At 36.8% G+C, this 16,867-nt stretch overlaps 2 protein-coding genes across 2 annotated transcripts in view; one reads left to right on the top strand and one right to left on the bottom strand.

The window, feature by feature from the left end:
• Positions 1-1,204: 1,204 nt before the first annotated feature.
• Positions 1,205-15,953, bottom strand: Nsun2 (tRNA (cytosine(34)-C(5))-methyltransferase Nsun2). Its single transcript, XM_089710562.1, has 14 exons — positions 15,781-15,953; positions 15,608-15,700; positions 15,106-15,314; positions 10,684-10,861; positions 10,097-10,181; positions 9,491-9,630; positions 8,826-8,959; positions 7,871-8,058; positions 5,270-5,414; positions 4,385-4,681; positions 3,595-3,744; positions 2,237-2,403; positions 1,701-1,850; positions 1,205-1,407 (listed from the first exon to the last, which is right to left on the bottom strand). Exons 1-14 carry the CDS (start codon positions 15,901-15,903, stop codon positions 1,253-1,255), a joined length of 2,214 nt encoding a protein of 737 aa, XP_089566688.1. The 5' UTR covers positions 15,904-15,953; the 3' UTR covers positions 1,205-1,252.
• A 515-nt stretch (positions 15,954-16,468) lies between these two features.
• The window catches only part of LOC149477170 (5-oxoprolinase), a 28,011-nt gene continuing 27,612 nt past the window's right edge, over positions 16,469-16,867 (top strand). Inside the window, exon 1 of the mRNA XM_089710557.1 lies at positions 16,469-16,555. The gene's annotated coding sequence lies outside the window, so the exon portion shown is untranslated. The remainder of the gene's footprint in view (positions 16,556-16,867) is intronic.

Below are 16,867 nucleotides of genomic sequence, written 5' to 3'. Positions count from 1 at the left end.
TAAAATAAATTAGCCGTAATATTAACATTTTTGTTTATTGTTGTGTTGCTGAAACCTATCCAAAAATTAGCACAAATTTTCAATCTGTCCTTTTCTAACCATAACTCGTTTCTGTATGACAGAAGGGGATAGCATTACCTACTATAATTTTTTATTAATCATTTGAGTCGACAGTTTGAATTTTTTTTCTGTACCTATTCATGACGATTGCTGTTAAAATGGCGCTTTTAAAATTTCTCCCGCCATTTTTTTAACGATACGAAGCCTAAATATTTGTATTAGATATTAATTTGTAATTGTTTGTTATCGTTGAATAGCGAGGTGGAAATAAACGTTTTTAATTTGATTTGTGTTTTATTTTATTGAACACTAGCTTTCCGCCTGCGGCTTCGCCCGCGTTTTCAAAAAAAAACCCGCATAGTTTCCGTTCCCGTGGGATTTCCGGGATAAAACCTAGCCTATGTCACTCAGAAATGATGTAGCTTTCCAACAGTGAAAGAATTTTTCAAATCTGCCAAGTAGTTTCGGAGCCTATTCAATTCATACAAACTAACAAACAAACAAAAAATCAAACCTTTCCTCTTTATAATATTTGTATAGATAAGTTACTTGTACCCTGACTTCGTCGATACATATACACACTTCTACAACGTACTTTCTAACTTGTTTATTTAAAAAATTAAAACTATTTTACAATAATCTAAATTCTTTCCTACTAACTAATACAAAGATATTATAAATTTGGATACATGAATAACAGTTTGTAATCTTTTACGAATAAACCACTGAATCCATTTGATGATAATTACATTGAGATACTATTACTACGTATGGAGACGACACCGCCTACATCACTTATGTTCCGCTCAACATAGGTCAACCGGCTACACTGCACTCAGTCGCTTTAGCGCGATGGTCGCGTTCATGTTTTGTTTGTTTTAAAGCAAAAAATATGAAACTCATCAAATATGCCCTCGGGTGTGTACAAAGGAATTACTTTTCATCGGTAATTAACTAGATACTTAATCATTTTTAAACTTAATTCGAGTCATGGAGTGAGGCAATGATTTTGTTATCAAAGATAATCTTGCCCAAGAAGTTTCACTTCTGACACGTGTGCTCGGCACACACGCTCCTTTTTATCATCAACTCAACTGCTCGGTATTTTCCTTCCAAAAAACAGAGCAAAAATAAAAACACCCACTAAATAATATAACAAATATAATTAATAAATGTCATACAAAATTGAATCTTATTTACTATCTTCCTTCCCTACATCTCCTTTACTCTCGTTAACTCCGTTAGGTTCAATTTCGTTTGAACCATCTCCCGCCATTGCAATATCGTCTGTGTTTTCTGTCGCTTCAGAATTTTCTGGAACTTCTGTTTTTTTGAATTTGTTTAAATCTGCGAAATTATTATTTGTATTAAGAAAAATTGTAAAGAATTGTGATAAATTGGACATTTTGGAATATCTAATATCTATTGGTATATTATATTACTATATTTTATTTATGAAACAAATAAAACGAAAATTATATTCAAACAGAGATGATAGTTAAGACGAAGTTATAATTTGTCAAGATATGCTAATTTGATTATTTATAGGTATTATACAATTTGACAATTTTGATTAGACGATTCAAAAGTGCTTTTAAATTAAGTCTAACTGAAGAAACAAACTTTTTAACAATACTCACCATATTTACTATAGTCAGCGCCTAACAATCTCAGATAATGTACTGTATCAGACGAAGCCGTGTACGCCCGAAGCGAGTGAACGCCGCGCCAACCAACTAGTTTTAATTCCATGCCTTCATCGTTGTATTCGAGCACGCAACTACCTGATGCTAAATATAGAAAAAAAAAAAGATTTTAGTGTGTATTAATACAAGAAAAGTGTATTTTTAGTGACTATTTCGTAAAATATGATAATCGGAATATGGCTGACAGTATCTCGAAAACGGTCCTGACGATTTTAAGGTTATTTCCCAAAAAATTAAATTTGAATCACTCACAGATAAATATTATGGATTATTATTATGAAATTTACTTAGTTTATTGCCTAAAAGCTACACGAAACTACTTGCTTTAACCAAATTTCATGAAAATGGTTATAGCCGTTTTCAACATACAGACAACATTGACCTGGCACATATTTATTTTATTACAGTTAATATCAAGCAAATAAACAGATTTACTAATATGACACAATCAAGTAAATAAAAATACTTACGTAAATCCTTAACAAGTTTCTGCGTGTGTTCAGAGAACATGGTCAAATGTGGGGGGTTGCTGACGTCATCGTTTTGTAGAACAACTATAAGGTCCTCTTTTAGTATTTGCACTCGTCTTTTGGGACCTATGTATCGGACTATACTTTGTAACCCCTCTTGGGATAACCTAGAAATTAATATATTTTATACATTAAAAGAAAAATATATTATAATTGAAAAATATGTATAAACAACTAGTTGTCCGCCCCGGCTTCGCCCGTGGTACATATTTAGTATCCTATGTCCTTCTCCTGGCTCTAAACTTCCTCTCTAATTTTCAGCTAAATCGGTTCAGCCGTTCTTGAGTTATAAGTGGAGTAACTAACACGACTTTCTTTTATATATATACAGATAACAGAAACTTAACAAAAAAATAGAAATAAACGATCATGTATCCTAATGAAAATCTAGACTCAATCATGCTCGAAAATTGTCTGAAGCTAAACTCTGCCTACACGTATGTAAGGCAGAGTTATCTAACGACTGATACTAATGTACAATACAATACAATACAAAATTCTTTATTTAACACACACATACAGAAGAAAAGAAAAGAAAAGAAAAAAAAAAACATATAAGACAGATACAACATGTTAAATAGGCGGCCTTATCGCTTTCAAGCGATCTCTGCCAGGCAACCTTTGGATAGGATTAGTTTGTTTGTAATGTATTTATAGTAAGACATAGATAAGACTTTAAACATTACTGCCACTAAATAAAATGGTAATTTCAATTATTATTTTACACAACGTCGCTCAAACATTTAAATTAAATTAAATATTTCAGGACAATTTTCACACACGGTACGATCTGATCCCATACTAAGCTTTCGCTTGTGTTATGGAAACCAGATGGCTGTTGGCTGATAAACATACATATATAATTTTAAATAAATACTCATATAAATAATTAACACCCAGACACAGAGCAAACATCTATGTTCATCACACAAATATTTGCCCCGGGTGGGAATCGAACCCACGACCTCTGGCTTGGAACGCAGGGCCACCACCTACCAAGTCAACCGGTCAGTCAAACTTTTAGGTAAGTAATTCAGAGTGTAGTTGTTTAATATAGTATGTAAGTAATATTGTTTGGTGTTTTCTAACTTTTTAACTAAATATTTATTAAAATATCATCCCGTCTAATAACGATAGAAAGAATCAAGTCATAGATTTAAAGACGAATTGGTAATCAATAAACTATGAACCAAAAATTCAACTGCTCAAAATGTCTTATAATATTTGGCCAGAAAATAATTCCCATGTGCGAATAATAAATATTTCTATGTACCCCAAGTTACTTCTGAGTTACTTACCTAAAAGCGCAAGTCATGTTCTTATTATCACATCGCACGAAGGTTTTCACTCCTGTGTTTATTATTTTAATATTGGCTTCGTTCCTTTTCACTATATCTTTTACGATAGGAGAAACTAGGTAAATGTTCTTCTTTTTACCTACGTGGCATCTGTAATAATTAAATATATTATTAATATTTTAATTATAAACATAATATTTTTTTTAGACGTGACAACGTCTTATAATTCGATAGAGCCGGCTGCACGCACGAAAAAACATGACTCATGCGGCGTTACCTCGCTCTGAGGCGTTCCATGTAATTCTTAAAGTGCAAGCGAGAGCGCGGAACGAGCGACAAAGAAGCACAATCGGACGTTTTCACGTTCAACTATTGTCAGTAAGCCGACTTTACAGACAACCAATTTTTTCTTTAAAGGAGGATGTATATTTATCTAAATCTAATGGAAAGTTGTTATATGTAAATAATTTGCGATCCAACTAAGAATAGGATCGACTCATCGCCATGTTGTGACGTCATAACTGTTTCAATTGAGTTTTTGAAGAGAAACTTCTTTAGGCGCGATGTGAGTAATATTCCAAGGTCGCGTCATGGTAATAACGTCACGTCATGGAGAAAGGCGACGATTTTGGTATCTTAGAACTTTGACAAAGAAGTTTCACTTCTAACACGTGTGCTCGGCTAACACGCTCTTTTTATTTTATTAATTATTTCAGACCAATTAAAGATTATGAATTCTTTAAATAAGCTACAAATTCTGAATTAACAATTAAAATTAAAAAATAATAACCTGGTCAATAAACACGAAGCGTCAAATTCATTCAGATCATAATACTCCTTAATAGACGGAAATACATCTTCATTCTCCCCAGAAAAGAACACAAACGGATCCTCCTTATAACCCCCCAGTCTTCTCTTTTTCTTCGGAGGCTCTTTCTTCTCTTCTTTCTTCTCTACTTCTTCTTTTAACTCTTCTTTTTGATCTTTTTGATCTTTCTGGTCTTTTTCCCAGGGTAGAGGGTTGACTTTCTCGAATACAGCGACGAAGAAACCGCCTGTGTCTTGATGGTGCGGTAGGATTCTTATGCTGAAAGTTTAAAGTGCAGATAATAACATAATAATACATATGCATTACAGTGTAATATTATAAACGGACAAAACCACGCGAAAACCATTGAACGAATTTTGATGATGCTTATTGCTTGGCAATGATTTAAAATATAATAGAAAACACTAAAAATACGATAATTTTACTATGTAGTTAGTCAAAGTATCTATTTGTGCGATAATAAATAATAATCCGGCCAATTAGAAATGGGCTTGATAATTGCAATATTTATTTAATTTAATTTGGGAGCTCTACATATAACTACTACTTGCAATTTATGATTTTAAATTTTTGTTTCTTTATATAGGTTTTTGTGCCTAATTTTTGCCGCTGTGAAACATCTCATTAGCTTGGGAATTTCCTTTGAAAGTGCATACGAAACCGCGGGTAAAGTTCAAGTAAAGTAAAAATTCTTTAGGCGCGTTTAGAGTAAAATTTCAAGATCGCGTCATGGCAATACCCTCAAGTCATGGAATAGGGCGATTATTTTGGTATCTTTGACTCTTGCCAAAGAAGTTTCACTTCTGACACGTGTGCTCGGCACACACGCTCATTTTATTTACTCACCACTTATCCAAGTGATATTTAGCAGCGTTTTCAGGAGTTGGCGGGAACATCTGCGGTCTGACCACCGTCTGCCATTTTTCCGGTACATCTTCGTATTTCTCGTAGAACACCATGTCTTTTGATGCCGGTCTCCAGTATGTCATACCTGGGAACAATAATTTTGGAAATTACTTTTGATTTGTTTTTCAATAACAGTTTTCTCTTGACGTGACAACGTCTTATAATTCGATAGAGCCGGCTGCACGCACGAAAAAACATGACTCATGCGGCGTTACCTCGCTCTGAGGCGTTCCATGTAAGGCTTGAAGTGCAAGCGAGAGCGCGGAACGAGCGACAAAGAAGCACAATCGGACGTTGTCACGTTCAACTATCGTCAGTGAACCGACTTTACAGACAACCAATTTTTTTTTCATTCAAACTTGATATGGAAATGTTGGTACATACTACAAATTCGTACATTTTATTTATAAACCTTTTCCACTGTTTCAATAATCTTTACTCAATATTATGAAACTGTACAGTTTGTTTGTTTGAATGCGCTTATGGGAGACATGCATAGAGTATTTATATATCATATTGTGTACAAGCCGGCGCATTCTTTTTCTTAATCAGAGCGCATTCTAAATTTCAATTTCAAAATTTGAATTCTGATTAGTTTTGTTTTTGGTCAATTTTTTGTATAAATACGGGAACTGTGTACAAATAAAATCATTACAATCTGAAATGTCTTGAGTTAACAACCCCTCTACAGTTCTCTACAATTGGTGACCTCCGACGGAGCAAATAGAAAACATGGAAGAAAAAGACTAACCACACTATGAAGAAAAGCACTGCGAGCTGGCCCCCGTCTCCATCCAGTCCAGGCTGCTACCATCTTTTACAGAGACTGCCTACCGAACTAAGCACATCTACAAAATGAATTAAACAAGTATCTACATAATAGAAAGAAGAACGACTATCGAATGGACTACTGCAGCAATTGAAGCTTTTGAGAAATGCCGTCAAAGCATCACAGAAGCGACAACATTATGTTTTCCCATTCCTGGCTGCTCCCTTGCCATCATGACTGACGCCTCGGATCATAGTCTCGGCGCTGTACGTGCGAGCTATCAAGCGCATCGCCCCGTCCCTTTCTACCGAAGGCATACCGTTATATGGCATTTAACGCTCAACACGGACTATGCCACCCTGGTATTAGAGCTACTCAGAAGCTACTGACGAGTTAGAAAAAGAGAGATGCCAACACCGTGAAGTGCAAAACAGGCTTAGGGAATTAGAAATGAAGTTCGAAAGTTTGAAAACACAAACAAACATGATGATGGGGACAAAGGAACAGGCGTTTGAACAAGAGGTCAATGTTAGGGCTCTGAAGCAGTGTTATAGGGAGGCGAGAGAAGAAATCGATGAACTGAGGCTGTTGATGAAGAAACAGAATGATCAGCTGAAAGATTAAAGTACCTCCAAGCGCAACAATTAGTAGAGGGACAACGGCGTCAAGCGTCAAATGGACATGATGGACATGGACAACTCTAGAATCAGTGAACAGATCAATTTGGAAATACAGAAAGTGAAGTTGAAGTTCCAAGAAAAACTGCAAGAGTTAGCTCCCATACCGGATCTCTTGAAGGTGACTCAGATGAAACTGAAGGACGCGCAACAGTCACAGGCGATAGCTGAACACAATGCAGAACAATTGGCTAGGGAATTGAATTCAGCAAGGGAGAAGGTTCACGTGCTTGAAACCGCCAGCAAAACCTCCAGAGAGTGGAGGAGATGAGAAGCAGATGGCGCTGCTGCAGCAGAGGATCGCACAACTGACGGAGAACAATATGACGCTCAATAGTAAAATTGAGAGACTCAAGCCTGCATACATATTAAACGAAGAGGTTGAAGGTATGGCAAGCACAGCAGTAGCATCCACACCTACTCCTACAAGTGCTACGACGTCAGTGCCTGCTTCAGACTACAACACGGACAAGGCACGTCCCTACACTACAAGAAGTGGACGCGTCGTCAAGAAAAATGTTCGCTTCGCTTGAGGGGGGACACTATGGGAGACATGCATAGAGTATTTATATATCATATTGTGTACAAGCCGGCGCATTCTTTTTCTTAATCAGAGCGCATTCTAAATTTCAATTTCAAAATTTGAATTCTGATTAGTTTTGTTTTTGGTCAATTTTTTGTATAAATACGGGAACTGTGTACAAATAAAATCATTACAATCTGAAATGTCTTGAGTTAACAACCCCTCTACAGTTCTCTACACGCTAATCTCAGGAACTAATGAACCGAATTGAGAAATTCTTTCGGTGTTAGATAGCCCATTTATCGAGAAAGGCTACAGGCTATATTATATATCATCAAGTTTAATTAAAGTTTATTAAAGGTATAAAGTAACTAGCTGCGCCCCGCGGTTTCGACCGCGTGGCTCCGCTTCTGTTGGTCTTAGCGTGATGATATATAGCCAAGCCTTCCTCAATAAATGCTACCCAACACCGAAAGAATTTTTCAAATCGGACCAGTATTTCTTGACATTAGCACGTTCAAACAAACAAACACACTCTTCAGCTTTATAATACATATTAAGTATAGATATACCTTTAATAAACTTCAATCCAGGCAGTTTCTCAGCCACATCGACCAGTCTCACACTGTCCCCTGCCTCTTGTAGCAGTCTATGGACCACAGCTTCGTTCTCTATGGGGTTGAAAGAACAAGTGGAATAGACGAGATAACCTCCTAGCTCGAGGAGCTCACAGCCACGACGGAGGATTCTGTATTGGATGCTGGAAGGAATAATTGAATGGTAAATATGCAAAAAATATATTATAAACTAGCAAACCGGGCGAACTCCGTTTCGCCACCAGAGACACCTTTTCTTTGCTATAAACCTCACGGAGCCCGAGACCTTTCCAACGAATGCAAAACCGTGGAAATCGGTTCGTGCGTTCTGGAGTTATAGCGTCAGGAAGGAAAACCCGACTTATTTTTATATAATAGAAGATATAGTAGAATTTTACGAAAGATTTCGGTGGTAGTTACATTATCATTATTACAAAATAAACCAATTTATAATAATAATTAAATTTAATAAAAAGAAATATATTAAGATTTGCTACTTCTTTATAACAGTGTGAGATAATCAACTTAAAAGAAACGGAAGAGGGGTCCTGGGTTCGATTCCCGGTGGAGACGGAGAAAAAATAATGTCTCGGTCTGGCAGGACACAGAAGGCTGATCACCTACTTGTCCCTAAAGGAAATCGATCAGTGAAACAGATGTATGCATAATGCATCTGCCCCTTACCCACTTGGGGTCATGGGACTTCACTTATAAATTTGTTTAAATATGCTATATTATAGTTCCCGTTCCCGTGGGATATTCGGGATAAAAACTATCCTATGTGTATAACTATCCAAGTGACCCTCTACGTGTGTTCTAAATTTCATGAAAATCGGTTCAGCAGTTTTTGCGTGAAAAAGTAACAAACAAACAAATATACAAACTTTCGCATTTATAATATTAGTAGGATGTATTATTTATAAAATCTCACCCATGCAAATTGTTCCCATTGCCGGTAGACCACTTGAGCCAAATATCGGGGTTTTTCCGTAAAGTGGCGTCTCCTGAACATGGCACATCGCACAGTATTCGGTCGAATTTCAGTGGTTTTGTCGCTTCTGGGTTCTAAAAGTAAAAATGTTTATTAATTCGAAAAAAAGAGCGTGTGCGCACACACGCTCTTTTTTCTTTTGGCAGGATTCAAAGATACTCATTGGCTGACTCCTTGACGTGACGGTATTACCATGACGCGACTTTAAAAATTTTAACTATGACGCTTATAGAAGTTTCATTTCAATAATTTGAAAATAAAAATATTTTTTCGGACATTAGCCAGTTAGTTACTCAATAAGTTGTAGGTTTTAGATGAACCAAATGCTATAATTTTGCTTCAATAAGTTTAATTTTCAAATAATTTCATTGATATTTTAAGTAGCGAGTTCTCTTTACTATTTAGCGTTAGTTCTCTTTGTTTCATTCATCATTACAACTTTTTATAGTTCAACTACTATGAAAATATTCAGATAAATCTATGGAAAAGAAAACCACGTAAGCACCTTTTTACTACATTTATAAGTAATTAATAAAACAGGACCAAGCACAGAACCTTGTGGGACACCCAATACAAAATATATACAAAAATAACATTTATATTACCTGTGGATCAGTTATAGTGAGTGTGGGCATTACAGCGGAATCGTGGTTTGTGATGATAATAGAGGGTGAATTTAGCCGTTTCGCTTGATGTACCAACATGTAACATCTGCTGTTATCCACGTCGTTTGCTATTACGAAGCCTAAAAATTACAAAAAAAAAAAAATGTAAATTATCTTCATATTTTTGTCCAAATATATTCTAGTTGAATGAGACATTCTTTGTGCCAAAAAACCAATCTATACTAATATTATAAAGCTGAAGAGTTTGTTTGTTTGTTTGAACGCGCTAATCTCGGGAACTTTTGGTCCGATTTGAAAAATTCTTTCGGTGTTAGATAGCTCATTTATCAAGGAAGGCTATAGGCTATATATATCATCATCAAGCTACGACCAACAAGAGTGGAGCCATGGGGGTGAAACCGCTCGGAGCAGCTAGTTTAAAAATAAAACTGGTATACAATCACCCATCAAATCTTATACACTTGAATTAAAACACGATTTATTCATCATATTATTCCTAACGACTCTTAAAACTTTTTACAGCTAGAATGGTAAACTTGCATATTGCATAATATTAAAAAATTAAATTTATAAAAGCTATCTCACCCGTGGGCATCTTATCTTCATCAGCATGTAAAAATTCAATCAATTGTGCCGTTTTTGACCCTGGCGCTGCACACATATCCAATACCTAAAAAATAGATAACAATTTATTTATTCAATTTAAATTGTAATATTCGAAATACGTTTTTATTAGACGATGATTCTTTCTGATTTGGAAACTTTATCAAAATTGATGTTGTGTCTCTGACATGTTAATGTTTAAAATTTTTTATTCAATTCGATAAAATACCATTTCTTTTGACATTTTCAATGATTTTTTTACTTTAATTTAATTTATTGTGGTTGATGCAGATTTACGAATAGTAGGAGTTTCTTGCGGGCTCTTCTCCATAGATGCTTTCCAAATCAGTGGTTAATGTTGAAAAATGTTATGACGATTCAAAAGCGCTTTAATAAGAAGTCTAATTGAAGAAATAAATATTTGAGTTTAATTTCGTAATGTCCTTTATATTTAACCATTAATTTAGATTTTTTGCAAATATATATATTGAAAAAAAAAAAAGTGCTCAACGCGCTAAAGAAGTTTTCACTTCAAAAAAAATAACATGAGATTGCCTGCAAGTAATTACCTTATGATGAGGCTCCACTTGCAGTGCCACCGGGGGTATCATAGAAACAGCTTCTTGCCTCGAAACACCGCCCGCTGCAGTCTCCGCTACTAGGAAATTATGCAGCTTGTACAGAGGTTCGCTGCGACGTATGTCTGTACGAGAGAGGCGTAACTGCCAGGCTAGACCACCTGGGTACCTACGAAGATGTATATATAAATAATCTTAACCCATTGACCACCGAGCGCCCCGATCGGGCCACAACACAATATATTTTCTATTGTGCCTGTGATTCCGGGGCCTGATGGATTAATATAATTTAATGACTGCCTGTTCTTCTCCAGAGAACCTGCTTTCCAAATCTATGGTAAATGGTAATGATGAATATAAATTTATAAAGAATAGAAAAAATTCACGAGAAGGGACTCGAACCTGGGGCCTTAGACAAAGTAACAATTACAAAACGATAACGAAGTTAGAAATCGCAAAAATGTATGGGATTGACATTAGATAGACCACGTGATCTAACGCGGCGTATGTCAATCCCATACATTTTTGCGATTTCTAACTTCGTTATCGTTTTGTAATTGTTACTTTGTCTACTGGGCCTGTATCGTTTCTGCCACTCGTGACCCGCCAGAGCGATCAAATTTATTCTATTCTTTCAGTTTTATGTGTCTAAGGGACACACCACGCGTCATCTATTTAGATGATTAACAACCATCTCAACCAACATGAAACATTTTTAAATGAATACAATATTGTAACGATGGAACATGACCTTTTTGAAGTGTTCCTAGAAGAAGTCATCATCATCATCATCTCCCTTGCCTCATCCCATTTATTTGGGGTCGGCACAACCAACACTCTTTCTCCACATTGTTCTGTCCTTTGCAGCTTCAGGCGTCAGGCCCTTCGTCATTAGGTCTTTTTTGATGGTCGAAGTCCAGTTAGTCGGTGGACGGCCTCTTCCTGTTTTTTGTTGGTTTACCGTGGTCATAAACATTACTTTCTGGGTCATGTGTTCAGGGTCACGGCGTTGCACATGGCCAAACCACCGTAGTCTGCTCTCTCTCATCTTGTCTCGGATATCCGCGACTTTAAAGGACCCTCGTATGTACTTGTTTTTAATTTTATCCAATCTTGTGACACCGCCGGACCATCTCAACATTTTCATTTCTGTGACGTGCATCATCTGTTCGTCCTGTTTCCGCACCGCCCAGCATTCGGACCCATACAGTAACGCCGGTCTAACTGCTCCTTTGTAGACTGTACCTTTTGTTTTAATTGGGATCTTGGGGTCGCACAGAACACCTGTAAGGGATCTCCATTTTAACCATCCCGTTTTCGTTCTATTTTCTATGTCTGCGTCGCTTTTTCCTGTTGATGTTATAATTGACCCAAGGTACTTAAAGGAATCTACTTTCTTTAAAGGTGTGCCAGCAATAGACGGTGACAGGGACGCGCTCCGACCAGAAAAGTTTCCGTGCATATATTCGGTCTTTTGTCTGCTCACTCTTAGGCCTCTTTTTTCTAAAGCGTCTACCCATGTGTTAAGGTCTGCTTGGATGCCTGTTAATGAGTCGTTTATCAAAACAACATCATCTGCATACAGCAGGGTCCAGGGAGCCTCTTTTTGGATGTCTTTTGTGATGTAGTCCATGACCACATTGAAGAGTAATGGACTAAGAGCTGAGCCTTGATGCACGCCTACTTTAACCTCGAATGGTTCGCTGGTTCCGGCCGGTGAGATTACTTGGGTTGTGACATCACGGTACGTATCTTGGATTAAATTTACATACATTTCTGGAACGAGCTGCGATCTGAGTGCTGTCCAGATGAGTTTTCGGGGTATTCTGTCGAAGGCTTTTTCAAGGTCGATAAAAATGTAGTGCAGGTCTTTCCTTTGTGATTTATAATGTTCGCTCAGCAGCCTTATTGTGTGAATAGCGTCTATGGTTCCTACGCCGCGGGTGAATCCACATTGGTTAGAGGTGATTTTCATGATGCTGTTAAGTCTCTCTATAAGAACCCGCTCCCAGATCTTCAGGGTGTGCGAGATTAGCTTAATAGCTCTGTAATTTCCGCATTCCGCCACGCTTCCTTTGTTCTTATATAAAGGAATCATGTTGCTTGTTCTCCAAGCATTAGGCATTCCCTCTACAATGATTGTATTAAAGAGATGAGTGAGCCAGTTGATACCTTGAGAGCCGGTTTTCTTCCATACTTCTACAGGGATTTCATCTGGTCCGGGGGCTTTTCCATTTTTCATTCGGGATAGTGCTTTTTTAACTTCTAGCGGTACGATTAAGTTTATTGGGCCCGAGGTTGGAGGTAGTTTAGGTATCTCTTCTTGTGGATATTCCTCGTTGAGAAGGTGTAGAAAATAATCGTGCCATCTTCTGTTTATGTCTTTGTCCGTAGTCAGTAATTTGCCAGATTCATCATTTATATATTTCTTATGTTTGTAGTCTTGGGTTTGTGAGTGGCGCGATTTAGCTATTTTGAAAATTTGATCCTCGTTTGCACAGTTTTCTAAACGTTGTATGAAACTTTTATCGGCTTCCGCCTTTGCTATGGCTACTGTGCTTTTAACCTCTTTCTTAGAAATATTGTAAAGCTCTCTATCATTGTTATCCTGTGTTTCTTGCCATTTCTTAAAGTGACCTTTCTTTTCTTTTAGTTTATCTTTAACTTCCTGCGTCCACCAGCTGGCCTCTTTGCCTGTGTTAAGTTTTCCTTTTGATTCGCCAAGTTGTTTTTTGGCATTAGTTGTGACAAAAGAGTGAAAATTATCCCACAACGTGTTAACGTCCTGTGTTTTAGCGAGATCTTCTGAGAGGTACTTAACAAGTTCGTTGATGAGGCTTTTACCTTGGGGCTTATCTAGGTTAAACCATTTAATACGAGGTCGGGGTTTTATTTTGGTTTTTAATCTAAGATTCGGAATAGTCAGACAGGCAAGAAGCAGACGATGTTGTGTTGTAAGTGGTTCCCCCGGAATAACTTTGCAGTCCTTGAAATATTTGCGATGTGAGGCATCAGTCATGATATAATCAATTTGTGTAGCGGATGTGCCGCTTTTGTAAGTTATGAGGTGTTCTGGTTTCTTTTGGAAAAAAGTGTTAATGATGGGCATTTGAAAGTTATTCGCGACTTCAAGTATTTTCTTTCCCTGATCGTTAAGTGAGCCGTAGCCAAAACCCCCATGGACAGTACTTTCGGTGGTTGGGACATTGCCGACATGGCCGTTTAGATCTCTAGCTAGTATTTTTGTTTCAGTAGCAGGTATACTGAGTAATGTTTCTTCTAGTTCCTCCCAAAAAGTTTCTTTATCCTCGCTGCTATGGCCTATTTGGGGTGCGTAAGTAGATATGATATTTAAGCAGGGTTATCTATGGCCAGTTTTACATATATGATCCGGTCGCTAACTCGCTCCACTTTGATGATTCTTTGTTTAAAATTTTGATCGAGTATAACACCCACACCGATCTTACTGTTTGATGACCCGTTGTAGATTAGTTGGTAGTTGTGGCCGATTTCCCTGGACTTCGAACCCTTCCATTTCAGTTCTTGGACACAGCAGATGTTGATGCGTCTTCTATTTAAAATCTCAGCCAATTCATGGCTGCGTCCGGTCATGGAACCAATATTCCAAGTCGCTATTCGCAATCTCGTTTCGTTGCGTAGGGAGCCGTCGCTTACGGGGGACGCCCTAGTGTTATACGCACATTTCACTTGGGATTCGCATCGACCGTCGCTTAAAGGGTACGCCCTAGCATTTGTAGTACTTTCTTTATACTGACTTTTCATATTGAGTGCTGGAAGTAAAGTTTTGGCTGATTGTTTTTACGGCCGGTTGCCACCTGACGCCAAGGACGTGACTTTTCTGAAAAGCCGGAACGCCGCCGTTGACCCGTTGAGGGTTCTTCCGCCGCCGAACCTTCTGTACACTCCGCCCTAAGTGTACAGCACTCCCACAGCCATTACTTTAGATTACGATAAAGGTGCCTGCGAGGAGGGGTTACTTTGATAGACGGAGTTAACCTTCTCCGATTGTTCACCCGTAACCCCGGGCAAGGGGTCCGCGTTATACCCCGCGAAACTGGGTCCCTGTCCGAACTTCGCCATCCGCTCGTTCCGGCCTACTGGAAACGAGAGATGCCCACCCCCGCGACGTGGACGCGCCGGACCGGAATTACTCCAGTGGACGAATAGAGAAGGCGACTCTATTATCCCTGGAGCCGGGTTAATGGTCTCGTATTTGCCCGAGACCAAAGTCCTAGAAGAAGTCCAATTAAATAAATAATTGTTTGAGTTTCATTTTTCATTTACATTAGCAAAATAGTCAGAGTTGCAGTAGAAACATCTAATAGGAAGATCCATTGCAATGCAAAATACAATTTAATAAGGTTATCACTTAGATAAATCAAAAGTACATACCAAGGCAAATTAATAGGTTTAATTTCCTCATCCTGACCATCAACCTTCAGTTTCATATTGAGTATCTCCGAGAAATATTGACTTGTTACAATCTTCATTAGCGCATTGGCTTCACATTTTGATCCAGTTATCCTGAACGCAGTTGGCAAGTTCTCTTTCAGGGATTTCATGAATTCGTCCCATTCGGCATCAGGACACACTTTTTGAGCCTAGAATTCATAGAATAATAATAAAATAATGTGAAGTTTCGTTAATAAATAACCAACATAGAAAATGAAAAAGTAAAATGTGACATGAAACTTCATGCATTCACGCAAAATTGATTAATTATTGGACTTATTTAAAATTGTTTAAATGCAGAAGATCTAGTTTAATTATTTTTACAGCACTTTTCATCTGTTTCTAATTTAGATAAGATATACAATTATATGTGGACCAAGTTGCAATGGGCTTAAACAATAGCTGATTTTACTAATAACCTAAAAATATAAAGAAAAATAACCTTATAATACTCTTCAAACACAGCATTTTCTCTCACTATATCTTCATAGTGTTTACGATTATCTTCTGTGGGCTTCGGCTGTGGATTCTTCTCCTAAAATTGTATATAAAAATTAATAATTTTAATCATTATTTACACAAACCATGAATAGATTGTAAACATTGATAAAATACTTGTTCTCTTTTTTCGCGCTTTCGCTGTGCGAACTTATTTACGTTACGATTTTTACGACCCATTCTCCTTAAATATTCTCCAAGTGATACAAAACGTTTTTGATTGAAAATGTTCGAAAACATTCAATTATTAACACAATATTTAAATTGAACGCCTGGCCGGCGAAACACGCTACTTTGGACGTGTCAATGTCAATTGTCAACTGTCATTGAGGTCATTATCGAAGCAGTAAATATGTTCGGCATGATGAACATATTAGATAGATTTTAGCTAAAAGAATTAATCAAATATTGTATGTACCTTATTAAACATTATTTATAAATAGTTATACGTGGAATATAATATAACTTAATATTTTTAAGCAATAACTCATTAAATATTATTAAAATTATTATGAAACATCAGTTTTTGAAAAATATCATATAGCATGTAATTCACAAGTGTAATTTTACTTAATCAGCTGAGAGTTTGTTCAACAATTTGACATTTCACAACGCAAGTCGCAAGTCGTATTTTGTTAATTTGTTTTTACCATTTTGAAATTTGAGTTAGGAATTGGGTGGTTCGCAGCATTCCAATTTCTAAATTCAAATTTATTTTGTTAATTATTTTCCTGCTCCGCACAATTATTAAATAAAATAAATTATTATTATTACCATGGACTAATAGAATCTAAAGTAGTCTATGTTATTACCGAATACCGGTACATTGTTCATTCAAGAATTTCAAGTGTGTAATAATAATTTTATTCAATATTTATTGATTATTGAAGAGGTAAGTAAATTTAAATTATGTATCCTTGGGTTTAGAGTGCAAATTATTTTTAAGGCCTATTGGTACATACGGATTATAGTTGTAAATTCTAATAATAGCTAACAAGAATTATTATTAACGTTCTTATTATTTATGAAATTATCATATTATTATTATGTACCTACTAGCTTTCCACCAGCGGCTTCGCCCGCAGTGTCAAAGAAAAACCCGCATAGTTCCCTTTCCCGTGGGATTTCCGGAATAAAACCTATCCTATGTCCTTACTCAGATCTCAAGGTATCTCTGTAGACTGTACCAAATTTGAAGGAAATC

The sequence above is a fragment of the Colias philodice genome, chromosome 25, assembly GCF_061535455.1.
Source record: "Colias philodice isolate Cphi_HAF_F1 chromosome 25, ilColPhil1 Martin Lab GWU primary, whole genome shotgun sequence".
Classification (NCBI taxonomy): Eukaryota; Metazoa; Arthropoda; class Insecta; order Lepidoptera; family Pieridae; genus Colias; species Colias philodice.
Note: the sequence above shows the minus strand (reverse complement) of the source record. Positions and strands in the feature narration are given on the sequence as shown.

Coding starts and splice junctions, on each gene's coding strand:
- Nsun2 (XM_089710562.1), bottom strand. CDS start 15,903: ATGTTTTCGAACATTTTCAATCAAAAACGTTTTGTATCACTTGGAGAA. Junction 10,862..15,105: donor AAACCTATTAATTTGCCTTG/GTATGTACTTTT, acceptor ACATCTTCGTAG/GTACCCAGGTGGTCTAGCCT. Junction 4,682..5,269: donor AAATATCACTTGGATAAGTG/GTGAGTAAATAA, acceptor TTAAACTTTCAG/CATAAGAATCCTACCGCACC.